The following is an 18,944-nucleotide window of genomic DNA, read 5'->3' on the forward strand; positions in this document are numbered from 1 at the left end:
AATTTCCCTGTTGAAGAAATTCTCATCAATCAAATCTGAATAACCAGATTTTTACTGCCACTGTCCACTCGAGTCATGAACCCAGTGTTGTTGCTTCACCACAAGTTTTGCTCCTCTATCTCCTCTGCCTGGTTGTTCCCAACAACACTTTGAGTTCATTTCCTGTATAAAGTTGGATAATACTGTTTGCGTTGAGTGAGGAAAGTACAAGAAGGCGCATGATGAAATGTTTTTTTTCCTCTTTATTTTGTCTTTTTGGAGTGTGACAGGACAAGTTGCATCACAACTGTTTATCCTGGATAAGGTCACCAGTTGCATCACAACTGTTTATCCTGGATAAGGTCACCAGAAGCTGAGTCAGCATGATTTGGGCAAAGGTAAAAAAAAAGTCTTCATTTGGCCCACATTTAAAATGATTTGTAAAAGTAGGGTTAGGGTTAGAGGATAAGGGGGTAAATGCCACCCCTGAAATGCTTGCTCATTTTGCTGTGAATAAGTGCAAGACTTGAAACTTCGGCTCCCCCCCCCATGTCGGGTACGCTGAGTCCGCCCATACCAGTTTCATTCTGATTGGACGTTGGGAACCCTTCGATCTCAAACAATCAGGTGCTCATTTTTCCCCTTAGGTGCTCATTTGTTGAAACTTCGGCTACCCCTCCATTTGTGGCCACGCGCTTTCCATTGGTACCAGAATGGAGTTTGTACGACACTCCTATCAAATTTAAAATTCTCCATTCAAGTGAATGGGAAACCTTTGATTGGGTGCTCATTGTTTTTCCTTAAGTGCTGATTTGTTAACACTTCGGCTAACCCCCTATTTCGGGTACGCTGAGTCCACTGGTGTCACCCCCAGGTCGCTATGAGTTACGGTTCCTGAGATATAACGGGAAATAAGTTTGATTTGGCTGTATCTCCAGAACGGAAGGTCGTAGAGACACGGTTTAAAGTATGGCGTGTTCAGAATGGTCGAATTATGTCTGACGCGACCACTTTCCAAGTGGCTGCGACCTTCCGTTGTTGAGATATAGAGCAAAACGTGTTCCCCATTGAAATGAATGGGAGCGAAAATGTTGAGGCCAAAATCATTCCCACAGAAAGTGCATAGGAGTACATTTCAGACCATTTGGAGTCGATTAGCATTTATCATTAGCATAATTAGCATGGTTAGCATTAGCATAGTTAGCATTAGCATTATTAGCATTAGTGACTGACTAACTGACTGACACAACTTACTACTGTAGCCCAGAGGTGTCAGGCCAAATACAAAAGCCACAACAAATACAAAAGCCACAACACAAATACAAAAGCCACAACACAAATACAAAAGCCACAACACAAATACAAAAGCCACAACACAAATACAAAAGCCACAACGGAAGTGACCTCAAACACATCTCATACTTCTTTATTGACATCTCGTCCTCATCTTCTCTCACGTAACTGAATCGATTTCGATCCTAGGTCCCGTTTAATGGACATTAATTATCAAAATATAAAGCATGATTAGTATTACACTTAATTAAATATTTCAAAATATTTTTTCAGTCAAATTACCATTGTCAAATGTTTTCTACAGATTTTTATATATGCGCACTCTCACGCTTTCTTCCTCTTACCCGAGTAGCTGCTTTCACTCGCCATCGATCGCGACTATTAAGCAACTATTATCGATCATTAATGTTCATAGATTGTATTATTCCTCTGATCACGCCGCACCAGCACCTTCACCGCGGAGACGACGGAGGAAATCGGCCGTCGGAGGAGCTACATTATTCACATACATGGAATTTGGATTTCCCTCTGAAGTAAGTAATATCACTTATCTGGTTTAAATAAGTTCTTTGATTATTTGATTATCAATAGACAGGCATATGCATGCATAAACAAAATCAACAGACATGTAGGCTAATATAAGCCGTTTTAATATCATGTATGAGTTTAGTGGGATAAAAAAAACAAGTAGTGGGCTATTAGTGAATCATTTATTAGACAAATAATCCATGTTATATATACAGGTTGCAATACGTGTATGATAAGAAATAAGTACTGCTTATCAACAAATTAATAGGAAAACATTCAGAATGAATGTAATATCTTGTGTTTTCAATTAATGTAATATCTTGTGTTTTCTGTTACAGGTTGGTGCCAGAGGTCTGTACTGTATGGGATTAGATTTGTGCCAAAAGAAACAAACAAAAAATAGGAATGTGAGAGAACATAAAACTAATTTCAAACAAAAAATAGGAATTTGAGAGAACATAAAACTAATTTAAAAAATAAAACATCCATCCATCCATCCATCCATTTTCTTCCGCTTTATCCGGGACCGGGTCGCGGGGGCAGCTGCCTGAGCAGGGCCGCCCAGACTTCCCTCTCCCCGGACACTTCCCCAAGCTCCTCCGGGAGGACCCCAAGGCGTTCCCAGGCCAGCCGGGTGACATAGTCACTCCAGCGTGTCCTGGGTCTTCCTCGGGGTCTCCTCCCGGTGGGGCATGCCTGGAACACCTCCCGAGGGAGGCGTCCAGGGGGCATCCGATACAGATGCCCGAGCCACCTCAACTGGCTCCTCTCGATGTGGAGGAGCAGCGCCTCTACTCCGAGCTCCTCCCGTGTGACGGAGCTCCTCACCCTATCTCTAAGGGAGCGCCCCGCCACCCTGCGGAGGAAGCTCATTTCGGCCGCTTGTATCCGGGATCTTATTCTTTCGGTCATGACCCAAAGTTCATGACCATAGGTGAGGGTAGGAACGTAGATTGACCGGTAAATTGAGAGCTTCGCCTTTCGGCTCAGCTCTCTCTTTACCACGACGGACCGATACAACGACCGCATTACTGCAGCCGCTGCACCGATCCGCCTGTCAATCTCACGTTCCATCCTTCCCTCACTCGTGAACAAGACCCCAAGATACTTAAACTCCTCCACTTGAGGCAGGAACTCCCCCCCGACCTGGAGGGAGCAAGCCACCTTTTTCCGGTCGAGAACCATGGCCTCAGATTTGGAGGTGCTAATCCTCATCCCGGCTGCTTCACACTCGGCTGCAAACCGCCCCAGGGCATGCTGGAGGTCCTGGCTCGAAGGAGCCAACAGGACCACATCGTCTGCAAAAAGCAGGGATGAAATCCAGTGGCTCCCGAACCAGATCCCCTCCGGCCCACGGCTGCGCCTAGAAATCCTGTCCATAAAAATAATGAATAAAGGACCGGTGACAAAGGGCAGCCCTGCCGGAGTCCAACATGCACCTGAAACAGGTCTGACTTACTGCCGGCAATGCGAACCAAGCTCCTGCTCCGGTCATACAGGGACCGAACAGCCCTTAGCAGAGGGCCCCCGACCCCGTACTCCCGAAGTACCTCCCACAGAATGCCACGAGGAACACGGTCGAATGCCTTCTCCAAGTCCACAAAACACATGTGGACTGGTTGGGCAAACTCCCATGAACCCTCGAGCACCCTGCAGAGGGTATAGAGCTGGTCCAGTGTTCCACGGCCAGGACGAAAACCGCATTGTTCCTCCTGAATCTGAGGTTCGACTATCGGCCGAATTTTCCTCTCCAGTACCCTGGAATAGACTTTCCCGGGGAGGCTGAGAAGTGTGATCCCCCGATAGTTGGAACACACCCTCCGGTCCCCCTTTTTGAATAGAGGGACCACCACCCCGGTCTGCCAGTCCAGAGGCACTGTCCCCGACTGCCACGCGATGTTGCAGAGACGTGTCAGCCACGACAGCCCCACAGCATCCAGAGACTTGAGGTACTCAGGGCGGATCTCATCCACCCCCGGTGCCTTGCCACCGGGGAGCTTCTTAACTACCTCGGTGACTTCAGCCCGGGTAATGGGTGGATGAACCTCCGAGTCTCCAGCCTCTGCTTCCTCAATGGAAGACGTGTCAGTGGGGTTGAGGAGATCCTCGAAGTATTCCTTCCACCGCCCGACGATATCCCCAGTTGAAGTCAGCAGCTCCCCACCTCCACCGTAAACAGTGTTGGTGGAGGGCTGCTTCCCCTTCCTGAGGCGCCGGATGGTTTGCCAGAATTTCCTCGAGGCCGACCGATAGTCCTCCTCCATGGCCTCCCCGAACTCTTCCCAGACCCGAACCTTTGCTTCAGCGACTACCCGCGCTGCAGCACGCTTGGCCTGCCGGTACCCGTCAGCTGCCTCGGGAGTCCCCCGAGCCAACCAGGTTCGGTAGGACTCCTTCTTCAGCTTGACAGCATCCCTTACTTCCGGTGTCCACCACCGGGTTCGGGGATTGCCACCACGACAGGCACCGGAGACCTTACGGCCACAGCTTCGAACAGCCGCGTCCACAATGGAAGCAGAGAACAAGGTCCATTCGGACTCAATGTCCCCAGCCTCCCTCGGGATCTGGTCAAAGCTCTCCCGGAGGTGGGAGTTGAAGACCTCCCTGACAGGGGGTTCCACCAGATGTTCCCAGCAGACCCTCACAACACGTTTAGGTCTGCCAAGTCTGTCCAGCTTCCTCCCCTGCCAGCGGATCCAACTCACCACCAGGTGGTGATCAGTTGACAGCTCAGCCCCTCTCTTCACCCGAGTGTCCAAGACATACGGCCGGAGGTCAGATGACACAACCATAAAGTCGATCATTGACCTCCGGCCTAGGGTGTCCTGGTGCCACGTGCACTGATGGACACCCTTATGCTTGAACATGGTGTTCGTTATGGACAAACTGTGACTAGCACAGAAGTCCAATAACAGAACCCCACTCGGGTTCTGATCGGGGAGGCCGTTCCTCCCAATCACGCCCCTCCAGGTAACACTGTCATTGCCCACGTGAGCGTTGAAGTCCCCCAGTAAAACAATGGAGTCCCCGGTTGGAGCACTCTCAAGTACCCCTCCCAAGGACTCCTTAAAACATATAACTTGCAATCAAATAATTTGTCAAATAATGTAAAATATTGACATTATTTTGTTTACGGTTCCCTCTGCTTCTCTCTCTAAGCTCAGACCTTTGCGCTGACTCGGCTTTGCGGTCTCTCTGCTGCTCTCTCTCGTTTGCGCTCCCTGATTTTTTGTTTGCAGTTTTGGCACAAACCTCTCGGGTGGGCGGGCTTTCTGAGCAGAGTGTCCCCATTGGCTGATTAGTTTTTGACTGACACAGATCAGTAGGCTCAGTGACCCGGAAGTTAAATGTAGGTAGCTGGTGCGCAAACGGAGAGAAGGAGAAGAACAACAACAAGAGTGACAAGAAGAACAAGAAGAAGAACTAATTAAATGTAAGTATTTATTACATACATATATTGTCTGTGAGTAACATTTTGTTGTGTTATAAGTTATAAGTAAAGCAAAGCAAGGTCTCGGAGAGGAAAGAGGGATTTAATTTAGCTTTCCTGTCAGAAAAGGCTGTATAACGGCAAGGTAAAGCACTGAGTGAGTGAGATTAGTTGAGATACTAAACGTTATGGTGCTTTTTATTCAGAGAGACGCCAGCTCCTCTACTTTTTACTCCCTTACTAGTATTTGTTTACAGGGCTGTATGCCCCTGATCCAATGTAGCGCCGACGGACAATGCGGTGTCTACGGTTACACACGCAAGTGTGATGATGTCATTTGTTAAAAATCACATAATTTACCCTGTGAATCAGGGGAGACTGATGGAGCTGCCTTGTTAATACCTTAACTGTCACCTTCTCTCTGTTGAACAGTGTAACACTGTGGGACCTGATCAGGACCAAACAGGGGGCTACATGCAGTCCCAGTGGGGTTACTGGCCTAGGTTTGTCTCTCTGAGCAGTATTGGTCTAACTTGTTATAACTTACTGTCTTTCAGCCAATGGAGGATCTTTTCAGGGATCAATGTGTTGATGCTGACCCAGATGATGGAGTGGTAGTGTCACAGATCGCCTGCCCCCTGTCAGACCTGAACCTTGCTGTCCTTCAGGGATTAATATATCCCATGACATCGACATTGAGTCATCGGGAGCTTTATATTCAGACACTTCATCTTGTGCACAGACTATGTTCCTGCAGTTGAACTCCCAAAAACATGTAGTTTTTGTATTTTGTATTTTATTTTTTTCCTTTTGTACAATGTAAGGCATATAGAGTTACAACTGACCCTAACTCTAAGTTGAAATGAAAAACTAAACTGCATTAAACATCAAGTTTGTGGCTATGCAAAGTTGTTGCAAAAGTTAATAACTAGATATATCAAAAACAAATCTTAGAAGTTTGGAAAAACACATTAAAATCAAACAGAGTTCACATACCCTTCAGTTTTAACAGTGAACAAAAAATGTAATATACCTTAGATTCTATAAAAGCCTGCACCACATTTGATAGCAGTTTCCATATTTGCCTTGAAATCACAGTAATCAAGACAATGTGCAGTGGGGAATGTGATTGTCTGTGTGCATGCACTAACAACTGGGTAACAAATTGTGTGGTTTGGCATCCGTTCCACACATGTGTGGTCAAAGTGGACAGTGACAGCAAATGTCTCTCTCTCTGAGAGAAGTAGATGTCTGTGTGACTGTCCTGTCAACCACTGCATCACGTCCGGGACAGTGAGTGCATCCTCATCCTCTGCAGTTCCATCTGAGGACATTCAAAATGAGACAATGTCAAAATAGCTGAATCCAATCGAACAAAACCAGACAGACATGATATTACTTTGCAGCATCTATTTTGGGTCTGCAAAATTGCGAGATCCTGTTTACAAACTGGGAAAGGATACATTTTCTCAGCAGCGATCCAGTGGGTGTCAAGAGTTTTATTAAGTAAGTTATGTGCATGCTACAGTATTAAAGATTAATTTATTTAACTGGCTTCATCATTTGAAGCTTCAACAATTTTGTAGTGGTTGACAATAGTAATAGCAGTAATGCTGTACTAGTAAGGTTAATAATAGTAGTATTACTGGCAGCAGCAGACCAAATAATGTAATGGCACAGTGGCTGTAAAAAATATGCTGGATGTAGTTAGGCAAATTGAGAAGCACTGATTTAACCAAAGTGGGGTCTAGGAACCCCCAGGTGCAGCTATACAAAATTTAAGTGGAAGGTGGCACAACAATAAAAAAGTAAATTACAGTGTAAAGGTGCTTTGCTAAGCACACTCACACCCCCTCCTCAATTCTAAGAAGTGTCTGTCCTTTGCTGTATATTCTTCATACAAATGACTGTATAAGTCTCAAACATTTATCTCCCAGTTTTTTCTTATGGTGTAAACACTTGCCTTCAAGCTCATGCAGGAAATCCTGGAAGTTATTTAGGATCTGTGCCTCTCATGCATTCTTCATGGTACCACTTTCACTCACACACATGCAGCTGCAGTCTGCTTCACACCAGATCAACAGTCATGCCACTTTTAATTCCTTTTTTTAAATTCCTCTCATGAATTCTAAAATCTAAAAGCCACACCTGATTTTTTAAAACTAATTCCTCTCATCTCACCTTGCAAGGAGGACACAGGGAGAGGAGGAGAGATGTCACACAGGGGGAGGAGGAGAGATGTCATGAAGGCATGAACATGTGTGTGAGCTCTGTGACTAAAATGTAGTTTCACTTTGGATCACACCAGATCAACAGTCATGCCACTTTTAATTCCTTTTTTAAAATTCCTCTCATTTCAGCCTGGACACAGAGAGGAGGAGAGATGACACACTTTACATGCATCTCACACTGCTGTCAGCTGAACTAACATCCAAACTATTATAACTTCAGTGTTTGTTCTCTGATCTGCTCCAAACTGTGCACACTTGATAAGAGTTCCTTCCTGAACACATCTGCACGTTGATATTCACTCACAGTCAGAGCGCCACCTACTGGTGACAGGAACTGTCATTGATTTAGTCACTTTTTCCAAGTTAAAGCCATTTTTTATAACTAATTCCTCTCATTTCAGCTTGCAAGGAGGACACAGGGGGAGGAGGAGAGGTCACACTAGGGAGAGGAGGAGAGATGTCAGGAAGCAATGAACATGTGTGTATGTGACAGACAGATGGCTTTAAATGTCAATCACTTGTGTCTAAACTCACGCCACGAGGAGGTGGCTGCTGCACAGGTAGGTGGCTGCCACGCGTGTGAATGCAGGCACTCCACGACCGCACGTGAGAGACGGATGCCTTTCGGTGTCCATCGCTTGTGTCTCGACTTGCGCCAGGAGAGGCGGCCGCGCCAAGGGCAGCGTCCACGACACTGCCCTGTGACCGCAGGCACTCCAGGACCGCATATGAGCTCGGGCCCATCACGATACTGCTAGCAGTTTTAATTATCAGTACTCTTACAGTAGCTATCAGTACACTTACTGCAGTTATCAGTACTCTTACAGTAGTTATCAGTACTCTTACAGTAGTTATCAGTACTATTACTGCAGTTATCAGTACTCTTACAGTAGTTATCAGTACACTTACTACAGTTATCAGTACTCTTACAGTAGTTATCAGTACTCTTACAGTAGTTATCAGTACACTTACTGCAGTTATCAGTACTCTTACAGTAGTTATCAGTACTCTTACTGTAGTTATCAGTACTCTTACAGTAGTTATCAGTACACTTACTGCAGTTATCAGTACACTTACAGTAGTTATCAGTACTCTTACTGCAGTTATCAGTACTCTTACAGTAGTTATCAGTACACTTACCGCAGTTATCAGTACTCTTACTGTTGTGACGACCCCACCACTCCACTAGGGGCCTCTGTGTTCTTTGCTGCTTTGCTCTCCCTTTGCAGGTTCCAGGTCGTGGGAGGGTCATTTTCTTGATGAGACACCTGGCTGGTGTGCTGTCTATATAATGCTCACCCTTCTGCAGATCTGGGCTGGCTCTTGCTGCTGCAGCCATTGCTTTGTTCTATTTGTTTGCCACACACTCACACACATGCTTACACTACTGATTACTGACATTTATATATGTTCTGTTGTTTATGGTCTTGGTTGGTTGTGAATAAATGTTAAGTTAATTTCACTCGATAGTCTGGTCTCCCATCTTTGCCACAGTCAAAAGCCGGGCTGTGACAAGTGGGGGCTCGTCGGTTTTCTTGATGACCGGGTTGTATTAGTGTAGTTGGTAAGATCTGCTAGGTGTGACGTCAGTGAGCGGTTGTACCTTGTTAAGTTCAGTGATTGGTGAATGACTTCACATTCTGTTGACGCGGGAGACTTGGACTAGAGTGGTAAGCAAGGCATTTTTTTTGGTTAATTTAAGTGGCTGTAACAGGAGGAAATTGTGCTAATGTTTTCTGTGTTTTGTCCTATGTGTGATCACTAGAGTTGCCGTTGTTTTGTCCCTGATAGGTGAAGAGCAACTTCCCTTGGAAGATTGCTGGGGGGTTTTGTAGTGTGGTGTTAAATGTGGCTGGAGCAGTAGTCTCGGGAGCACGTCCCAAGCTGCTGGTGGGGTCGGCATTTACTGCTTGCTCCACCGGGCTTGCGGGTTTCAGTGCGTAAATACCCACCGCAAAAACGCCTGAAGACTAGGGGGGGGAGTTAGTTAATTTTGATTAGGCAGTTAGAGGGACAAGACCACGGTAAGGTTTTTGTTGTGCTGGAGCTGAGTGATGGCTAGTGTGGAGGATTTTTTGCGGGCTCCATCAGAGGAGTGGTTGGAGCGCTGCTCACGGGAACAGTTAGTGAAAATTGCTGAGTATTATGAGTTGGATGTTGGGGATAAAAGAATGAAGGAAAAATTTAAGGCAATTGTGAAAGCTAATCTGTTTGAAACAGGGGTTCTCAGACCCAAGTTGCATGTTGCTGGTGCCGGGCTGGATGTTTCGGATGCGCTTGTTAGTGAAGTTGGTTTGACGTTTGAGCAGAGGAGGGAATTGCTTCTGCTGGAAACGGAACGGGAGAGAGCGAAAACGGAACGAGAGAAATTTGTTGTGGAGAGGAAGCGACTTGAGTTGGAGGAGCGTAGGCTGAGTTTGGGTGGATCTGAGACAGGGGTGAGTTTTTCTCCTAGGATCTCTGGTGTATTTGATGTTGTGGGTAGCTTGCGGTTGGTTCCTCAGTTCTGTGAGCGTGACCCAGACATTTTTTTTTCACTCTTCGAGCGTGTGGCCGAGGGTAGGGGGTGGTCCGACTCTGATCGCACGTTACTTTTGCAGTGTGTGTTGACGGGTAAAGCACAGGAAGCGTACTCTGCTCTAACTATAGTTGAGAGTAGAGAATATGCGACAGTTAAAGCTGCAGTGTTGCGCTCATATGAGCTTGTACCTGAGGCATATAGGCAGAGGTTCCGGACATGGGAGAAGTCGAGTAGGCAGACACATGTTGAGTTTGCGAGAGAGCAGTGTACTCATTTCAGTCGCTGGTGTTCTGCTGTGAAGGTGGATACTTATGGTGCTCTATGTGATCTAATTGTTTTGGAACAATTTAAAAACTCTGTTCCTAGTCATATTGCTGTGTATATCAGTGAGCATAAAGTGAAGACTGCCGCAGAAGCTGCCACCCTAGCAGATGAGTATGTGCTCACACACAGGATGGAACATGAGTATAGCGGTAGAGATAGCAGGAGCGATGCCGGGTTGCTCAGTACTGCAAGTAAGTGGGAGGAAACGCATTATCATGGCCTGAGTAGACCAGGGCGTTCTGTGCAGGGTCGAGTGCCAGTGGACTTAGGGAAGGTGTGCCACTTCTGCAAAGGCCAGGGGCATTGGAAGAGTATTGATAACTGCAGTAAGAGTATTGATAACTGCAGTAAGAGTACTGATAACTGCAGTAAGAGTATTGATAACTACTGTAAGAGTATTGATAACTACTGTAAGAGTATTGATAACTGCAGTAAGAGTATTGATAACTGCAGTAAGAGTACTGATAACTGCAGTAAGAGTACTGATAACTGCAGTAAGAGTATTGATAACTGCAGTAAGAGTACTGATAACTGCAGTAAGAGTATTGATAACTACTGTAAGAGTATTGATAACTGCAGTAAGAGTACTGATAACTACTGTAAGAGTATTGATAACTGCAGTAAGAGTATTGATAACTACTGTAAGAGTATTGATAACTGCAGTAAGAGTATTGATAACTACTGTAAGAGTATTGATAACTGCAGTAAGAGTATTGATAACTGCAGTAAGAGTATTGATAACTACTGTAAGATAATTGATAACTGCAGTAAGAGTATTGATAACTACTGTAAGAGTATTGATAACTGCAGTAAGAGTACTGATAACTGCAGTAAGAGTATTGATAACTACTGTAAGAGTACTGATAACTGCAGTAAGAGTATTGATAACTACTGTAAGAGTATTGATAACTACTGAAAGAGTACTGATAACTGCAGTAAGAGTATTGATAACTACTGTAAGAGTATTGATAACTGCAGTAAGAGTATTGATAACTGCAGTAAGAGTATTGATAACTACTGTAAGAGTATTGATGACTGCAGTAAGAGTATTGATAACTACTGTAAGAGTATTGATAATTGCAGTAAGAGTATTGATAACTGCAGTAAGAGTATTGATAACTACTGTAAGAGTATTGATAACTGCAGTAAGAGTATTGATAACTACTGTAAGAGTACTGATAACTGCAGTAAGAGTATTGATAACTACTGTAAGAGTATTGATAACTACTGTAAGAGTACTGATAACTGCAGTAAGAGTATTGATAACTACTGTAAGAGTATTGATAACTGCAGTAAGAGTATTGATAACTGCAGTAAGAGTATTGATAACTACTGTAAGAGTATTGATAACTGCAGTAAGAGTATTGATAACTGCAGTAAGAGTACTGATAACTGCAGTAAGAGTATTGATAACTGCAGTAAGAGTATTGATAACTACTGTAAGAGTACTGATAACTGCAGTAAGAGTATTGATAACTGCAGTAAGAGTATTGATAACTGCAGTAAGAGTATTGATAACTACTGTAAGAGTACTGATAACTGCAGTAAGAGTATTGATAACTGCAGTAAGAGTATTGATAACTACTGTAAGAGTATTGATAACTGCAGTAAGAGTATTGATAACTACTGTAAGTGTACTGATAACTGCAGTAAGAGTATTGATAACTGCAGTAAGAGTATTGATAACTACTGTAAGAGTATTGATAACTGCAGTAAGAGTATTGATAACTGCAGTAAGAGTATTGATAACTACTGTAAGAGTATTGATAACTGCAGTAAGAGTACTGATAACTGCTGTAAGAGTATTGATAACTGCAGTAAGAGTACTGATAACTACTGTAAGAGTATTGATAACTACTGTAAGAGTATTGATAACTGCAGTAAGAGTATTGATAACTGCAGTAAGAGTATTGATAACTACTGTAAGAGTATTGATAATTGCAGTAAGAGTATTGATAACTGCAGTAAGAGTATTGATAACTGCAGTAAGAGTATTGATAACTACTGTAAGAGTACTGAGTACCGTTGGCGAGATATCGCTAGATGTCGCACCCCTATAGACTCCCATGTTAAATGCGTGTCCCCCTTGAAAAACTCCTAAGTGTTTTGTCGTTGTATGGAAAGACAACATCCCAGAAACCACTTAGGAGCATGAATCAGGCAATTTCCTTTCCTTGGAAAACGCGGACCGGAAGTGGCCCGGGGAGGGTCCGCGAGCCTCATGTTGGGTGTCCACGTGTAGGTCTGGCCGAGACGAATCCATAGATGCCTGAACCATCCCCGTGGCATGTACCGTTGGCGAGATATCGCGAGATGTCGCTCCATGTCCAGGTGTAATAAGAAAATGAGTGAATCAAGGGATGATAAGTTCCTAACTTTGGACAGGAAGGTGCTAGACTCATGAAACCAACGTGTCTGGATAGCTGAGGACCTGCGCTTTCCGACGACATCAAGTCCGACGCAACTTTCTCAAGATAAGGGGGCGTGGCCTCGAAAAGAAGGCGAAATCGGCTGTATCTCAAGAACGGTAAGTCTGAAAAATACGCGACACACACCATCGTGTTCAGCGTGGTCGAATTATGGGGGAAAGACGTCGGATCCGACAGTGTCCGACCTTCCCTTGGCTAGTTATGGCCGAAAACGCACCTATGCGGTCCAAATAGGACCAAAATTGGTCTTCATATCTCTGGCTAGGAATGTGCTAGAGACGTGGGGAATAGTTCTACGGAAAGCTGAGGACCTAAGCTTTACAACGATACCTCAAGAACGGTAAGTCGGTAAGTCAGCGGCGGCAGCTTAGAGAGTCGCTTCACTGCACTGAAGTACACGAACGAGGTGTCGGGCATGCTGGCCACAGCCTTCAGTGAAGCTCTGGGCAGCATCCCAGTCGAAGAGAGGTACAGGCCCTCCATTCAAAAAAATAATTTGATGGAGCTAGACACCTTCCGTGTCTGCAGGGAGGACCAGTTGTTCATCCTGCAGCTGCTGGATGAAGCTTTGGCAGCTGTCCAGCTTGAGCCGGGGCTGTCTTTTTTCATTACCCTTGGCCAGTTTGGCCAGAAGGACATCGAGCCGCTGTTTGTCAATGACCTTGTGACAGATCTTGGCCAAATCCACAAAATGAGTGTGCACGTTGCCACCAGCATTTACCACGCCGACCCATTAGTGGACCTCATGTGGTCACGTTATGCCATCAATAGACTGTGTGGCCTGAATGCCAACATTTATACTAACATGTCACTGCACGAGGCTGCCAACTACCAGTCATTGTTGGATGGCAAACCAATTGACGTCCACCAGAAGTTGTGGCAGGTAATCCGGGTGCATGAGGGCAACAAGGTGAATTTCCTGCAAATGTATTGCGATGCAACCCACCAGCACCAAACCCCCTTCTACTCCCACCCAGTGAGTGGTGCCATCGCCACCTGTGGGCTCCTTCATCATAACACCACCAAGGAGCTCCTAAAATGGGCCAAGCGGTATGGGCGGCACATGGCAGACCTTGCCAGCAAGGGTGGATATCAGCTGCCAGCCCGTATTGAGGCGGTCATCCTGATGGAGGGCAAGAGGCTGCAAAAGACCCTCACGGCATTGGCGTATTTCCGCATTGAGCGGCTTCAGGAGCTCCTGAGGGAGGAGCCAATGCTCGTGCCTTTCAGGGAGTTGGAGGGTGGGGGTCTGCGGTCGGTGGTCCACATGGTGTTGGAGGAGCTGACCACTGCACTGGAGGCCATGTTGCTGTCGGCCAGAAGCCAGGGTGGTTACGACCCGTCCTGGAAGGCCTACCAGTTAGAATTAGCTCTGGAGGAGTTCTTCCATGGCCAGCCCCGCAGCATACTGAGCCGCCAGTATAGTGTGAGCTTGGGCACAAGCTCGGTCCACATTGAAAGCCTAAGTCGGCGGCGTGGCTTCCTCGGGCTTGCCCCATGGAGCTCAGCGAGTGCGGGGACAGTGCCCCCACCGCTGTACCTTTGGAACAAAGTCCCTCTGCAACAGCTCAGGGTGGAGCGGCTGTTCCCCCTGACTGAATGCATGAGTGCAAATCCGGCAGTCCTGGGCACAGAGCTGGTGCTTGTTCTCCTCAAGGACATATTCCAGACCAACCAATATCTGCCGATCACCCAGCTGCAGGGCAAGAGTGATGAGAAGATCAGACCCAAAGACTCCCTAGAGTACGGGGAGTGTGCGAAGCAGGTGGTGGAGCACATCAGCCACTTCCGCTACCCCTGTGTGCTCCCCCGGGCCATGGAGCTAATGGAGTTGGCCGAGGAGGAGGATCACACCATCTCTCTGGTGGCAGGCTTCGCAGCACTCGAGCTGCAGTACTTCCCGGCCTTGAGGTACCGCACCTTTAAAGGCACCAAAAGGGTTAGGGTTAGGTGGTTAGGGTTAGGTATAGAGGTCAGGGTGATGGTTAGGGTAAGGTTAGAGGTCAGGGTGAGGGATAGGAGTTAAGGCTCCTCTGGGGCCCTCCCCGTCCCCTCCAGCCGAGGAGCGGAGGAGGGGCAGGAGGGCGATGTGACGAGAATGTGAGATGTGAAGACCTAAGAAGCTAAGCCAGAGATAAAGAGGGGTGATGTGTTTACATCAAGAACCCTCCCCCGCCCGTTTAGGCGCCTCTGGGGCCCTACGCGCACCCTCCAGCCGAGGAGCGGACGAGGGGCGTGAGGGCGATGTGATGAGAATGTGAGATGTGAAGACCTAAGAAGCTAAACCAGAGACCATGTTCTGATGTAGCTGGACACATCACTCTTCACACGAGGCCAGAAAAAGTAACGCAAAATATATACATATGTTTTACGCACTCCCAAATGCCCACAGTGATCATGGGCGGCCTTCAGAACCTCAGTGCGAAATTTAGTCGGGACAACAACCTGCAACACTGGATCACCAACAAAATTGTCACCATGTGGCATCCACTTCCTCACCAACAATCCATCCTGCACAAAATAACCATTAGCAGTGCTCCTTCCATCTGCAACAGTGACAACTGTTGCTCTCTGTTCTGCCATGAGGTCACTGCAGGAAACAGACAAAAGAGGATCAGGAAAGGACACCGGGAATGTCTCCTTGTCACCCTTTTCAATCTGGTCAAGGTCCCGTTCAGCATGGCACATGGCCCGTGTTACTGCACAAGCTGTAAACACCTCAGGAAACCCCCGAGCACCTCCATCCAGCTCTCCTGTAACCAAGGGTGAAGTAGTCACAATTGGCGGTGGTGAACTCTTAGCCCACACACAACTGCCTGCCAGATCATTCCCTAGAATGATACCTACGCCATCAATAGGCAATGCGGGGCGCACCGCCATAGCAACCTCACCCTGGACCAACCCACAGTTTAACACAAATTTGTGCAATGGAACAGGTGACACTGTCAAACTCATGCCTCTCATGAGGACATAATCTCCTGTATCAGATTGATGAGAAAATGGCAACACCAGCAACACTGCAGGCAGCTGAAGCACTCACATCAGTAGCAAATGAAACATGTCTAACATTAACCCCTGCAACCACAGGCATTTGACACATCAAATGAAGTCAGTGTTTGAGACACAAACCTGCTGCTTAGCCATCGTCGTCTTGGAAGGAGCTGCCTTCCCACGGCATGCCACCCTCTGAATATTACAAAAACACACACACACACACACACAGTTTGTTCAGAATCAAATTAACAACAACAATAATAACAAATATTATACACAAGACATAACTAAACATTATAATTTTTTTGTAATTACCCTTCTGCTTGCTGGAAGTGCAGTGCACCCCACAGGACTACCGAGGTCCGCCGGCAGGATCACGTCCATCTTCTCCAACATGGCCGGGCTGAAACGAGTGAGTGAAACGAAACACTCCTCCAACTGCACCTGTCAACAAATAAACACACGGAACTATTCACGACAATGTTCAACAAAACCATCTACTACATATAAAAACATAACTGAATCTATTAAATAAGCCACATATTAATATTAAAAACACAAACCCCAGGAACCGCCCTCCTCTTAGACGTATCAGGGGACACGCCATGGTCCGCAGATCGCCGCCTCTGTAATATCAACAGGAACACCTCCTTCATTATTACATTAAACTACTTTAAAATATCAAATTTTATAAATAATCTCAACTGGCCAAGTCCTACCTTCCTGGCTCCTCCAATCACAGTCCAGCGTTGTTCCAGCGAGCAAGCGACGTCTGCCATCACAACAGGGTTGGTGGGTGATGGCAGAGCTGGAGACGCCACTGGCACCGACGGCAACGGAGGAGACACCGGCGGCGACGTAGGAGACACCGGTGGCGACGTTGTCTCCAGCTGCTGGAAGGAGAAGTTCCACATCAGCTGCACCAAGATGCCCATCCCATGGCTGTCGCTCAGGTGGACCTGACAAAAACAAGAAAACACAGATGATTCACAGAACACACAATTTACTGTCATAAAATTCTGCAATGCACTGATTTAATCATTACACGTACACCATCCCTGCTCCACAGCTCACGACGACTCGTAGGGAAGTGCTCAGCAATGCAGAAGTAGCGCACCCCTGAACACACAAATGACATGACATTCTATGAAAACATCAATATATACACTTACATAATACATCATTTAGGTATTAACTATGCATAACGTTTAACCAAACATACATGGCATATACATAACACAACTCTCTCCAAACATACCCATACGAGCAGCAACACGTCGAAACTCCTGCCTGAAGTGGTCCTGCAGATCCACGTCGACAGTCAGGCGAGGAACGAAGTCCAGGACGAACACCTACAACATAAATAATTTATATACAACAAAATGTTACGTGAATAAATATCACTACCATAAACAACATTTCATTAAATAACATAATGCATCTAAAATATGACTATAATCTTACCTTTGGCCATCGGCTGCATGCACTTCTGATGAGCTCACCAAAGTCCTCCCCTGCCTGCTCAACAGTCCTGCTGGCCGTCAGGTTGTTGCTGGGGGCAAGAACACAGACAACATCAGGTGCATTCCTTCCTTGCTCCACATTTTGTCTGGAGCAAGGAAGGAAGCTGCTTTGTCTGTTGTTGGTAAGTCAGAAACTAATTGTAGATTTGGGTTCAGGCATTGTGTGAGTAAAGCTAGTGCAACATTAGTCGTGTGCTGATAGCTTGTTGTTGAAATCGTGGTGAAACTGCATATGTTAAGTGAGTAATCAACTAAGTTTGAGCCATCTCAGGTGTACTGAATAGACTTGATTAGAGGGAGGGCTCACACACAGTACTTACGGTAAACTGAGCACTTAAAAGGCTGTCACTACAGCGTCAGCTGCAGCGTCTAGCCATCTGAACGAAGACAGCTGAACAAAGACAAGGGAGTCTATCTGCGGGAGTCAAGACAGCTGAACAAAGACAAGGGAGTCTATCTGCGGGAGTCAAGACAGCTGAACAAAGACAAGGGAGTCTATCTGCGGGAGTCAAGACAGCTGAACAAAGACAAGGGAGTCTATCTGCGGGTTAGGGTTAGGTATAGAGAAAGAACACATGGAGCTCCCCGCGTCGTCCAACGACTTCGCAGTTGAATGGAGCACCAAGGCATGGCACTGGCCGGCGCTTGTCGTTCAAGTCTCCCCAGCCAGCTGAACTTAGACCTGAGGAGTGAGTGAGGTGTTAAGGACAGGCATGGTGGTGGAATGCTGAGGGTCAGACCACGTTATTGGATGTTGGCATCATACAAGAGGAGTTAGGTTTAGGGTCAGGTGGTTAGGGTTAGGATTAGAGGTCAGGGTGATGGTTAGGATTAGAGGTCAGGGTCAGGGTTAGGAGTTAAGGCTCCTCTGTGGCCCTCCAGCCGAGGAGCGGAGGAGGGGTGGGAGGGAGATGTGACGAAGTTCCCGAGAGGAATGTGAGGTGTGGAGTGTGAGGACCTAAGAAGCTAAACCAGAGATGAGGAGGGGTGATGTGGTTACATCAAGAACCCTCCCCCACCCGTTGAGGCGCCTCTGGGGCCCTACGCGCACCCTCCAGCCGAGGAGCGGAGGAGGGGCGGTAGGGCGATGTGACGTGAATGTGAGATGTGACATGTGAAGACCTAAGAAGCTAAACCAGAGATAAGGAGGGGTGATGTGGTTACATCAAGAACCCTCCCCCACCCGTTGAGGCGCCTCTGGGGCCCTACGCGCACCCTCCAGCCGAGGAGCGGAGGAGGGGCGGGAGGGCGTGAAATGTGCGGGATGTGGTGAAGCAGTGGCTAGGTGAGCGTGCGTGTGTGTGTGTGTGCGCGTGTGTGTGTTCCAGGTCCGTAGTGAGGATGATGAGTAACAGATCCTGCCTTTCCAGATCCAGATGTCCCAGTCCGAGTCCCTCGTGCAGTGATTCCAGAAGAGCAGAGCAGTCATGATTGTGGTTTCCTGTTTGAGCTGCTTTTTCAACCTTTTGGAGGGAATTTACTTGAAGGATTGTTATAAAAATTAATTAAATAAATAATCAATTAAACACTCAATTGAATAATGAATTAAATTAACCTAATGCCATAATCACTACTCAGCAACCGTGCCGACCTGAAAACTGGAGCAACAGAGACGAGCTCTTCGCGGCAGCCGAGCTGACCACGGCCCAGATCCGACATGAACACCCAAGCAACAGAGATTACCTCTTCGCG

At 46.6% G+C, this 18,944-nt stretch overlaps 1 protein-coding gene across 1 annotated transcript; it reads right to left on the bottom strand.

The window, feature by feature from the left end:
• Window positions 1-15,431: 15,431 nt before the first annotated feature.
• On the bottom strand, window positions 15,432-17,281 carry LOC311029611 (uncharacterized protein; the record flags this gene model as incomplete). The annotated part of the gene is made up of 7 exons (XM_084034835.1): window positions 15,432-15,488; window positions 16,045-16,167; window positions 16,293-16,355; window positions 16,449-16,688; window positions 16,781-16,848; window positions 16,988-17,081; window positions 17,194-17,281. Coding segments are annotated over 7 exons (733 nt in total), but the record flags the coding sequence as incomplete, so codon positions are not given.
• Between the last annotated feature and the right edge of the window lie 1,663 nt (window positions 17,282-18,944).

The sequence above is a fragment of the Eutrigla gurnardus genome (genome assembly GCF_963514095.1).
Source record: "Eutrigla gurnardus genome assembly, chromosome: 19".
NCBI lineage: Eukaryota > Metazoa > Chordata > Actinopteri > Perciformes > Triglidae > Eutrigla > Eutrigla gurnardus.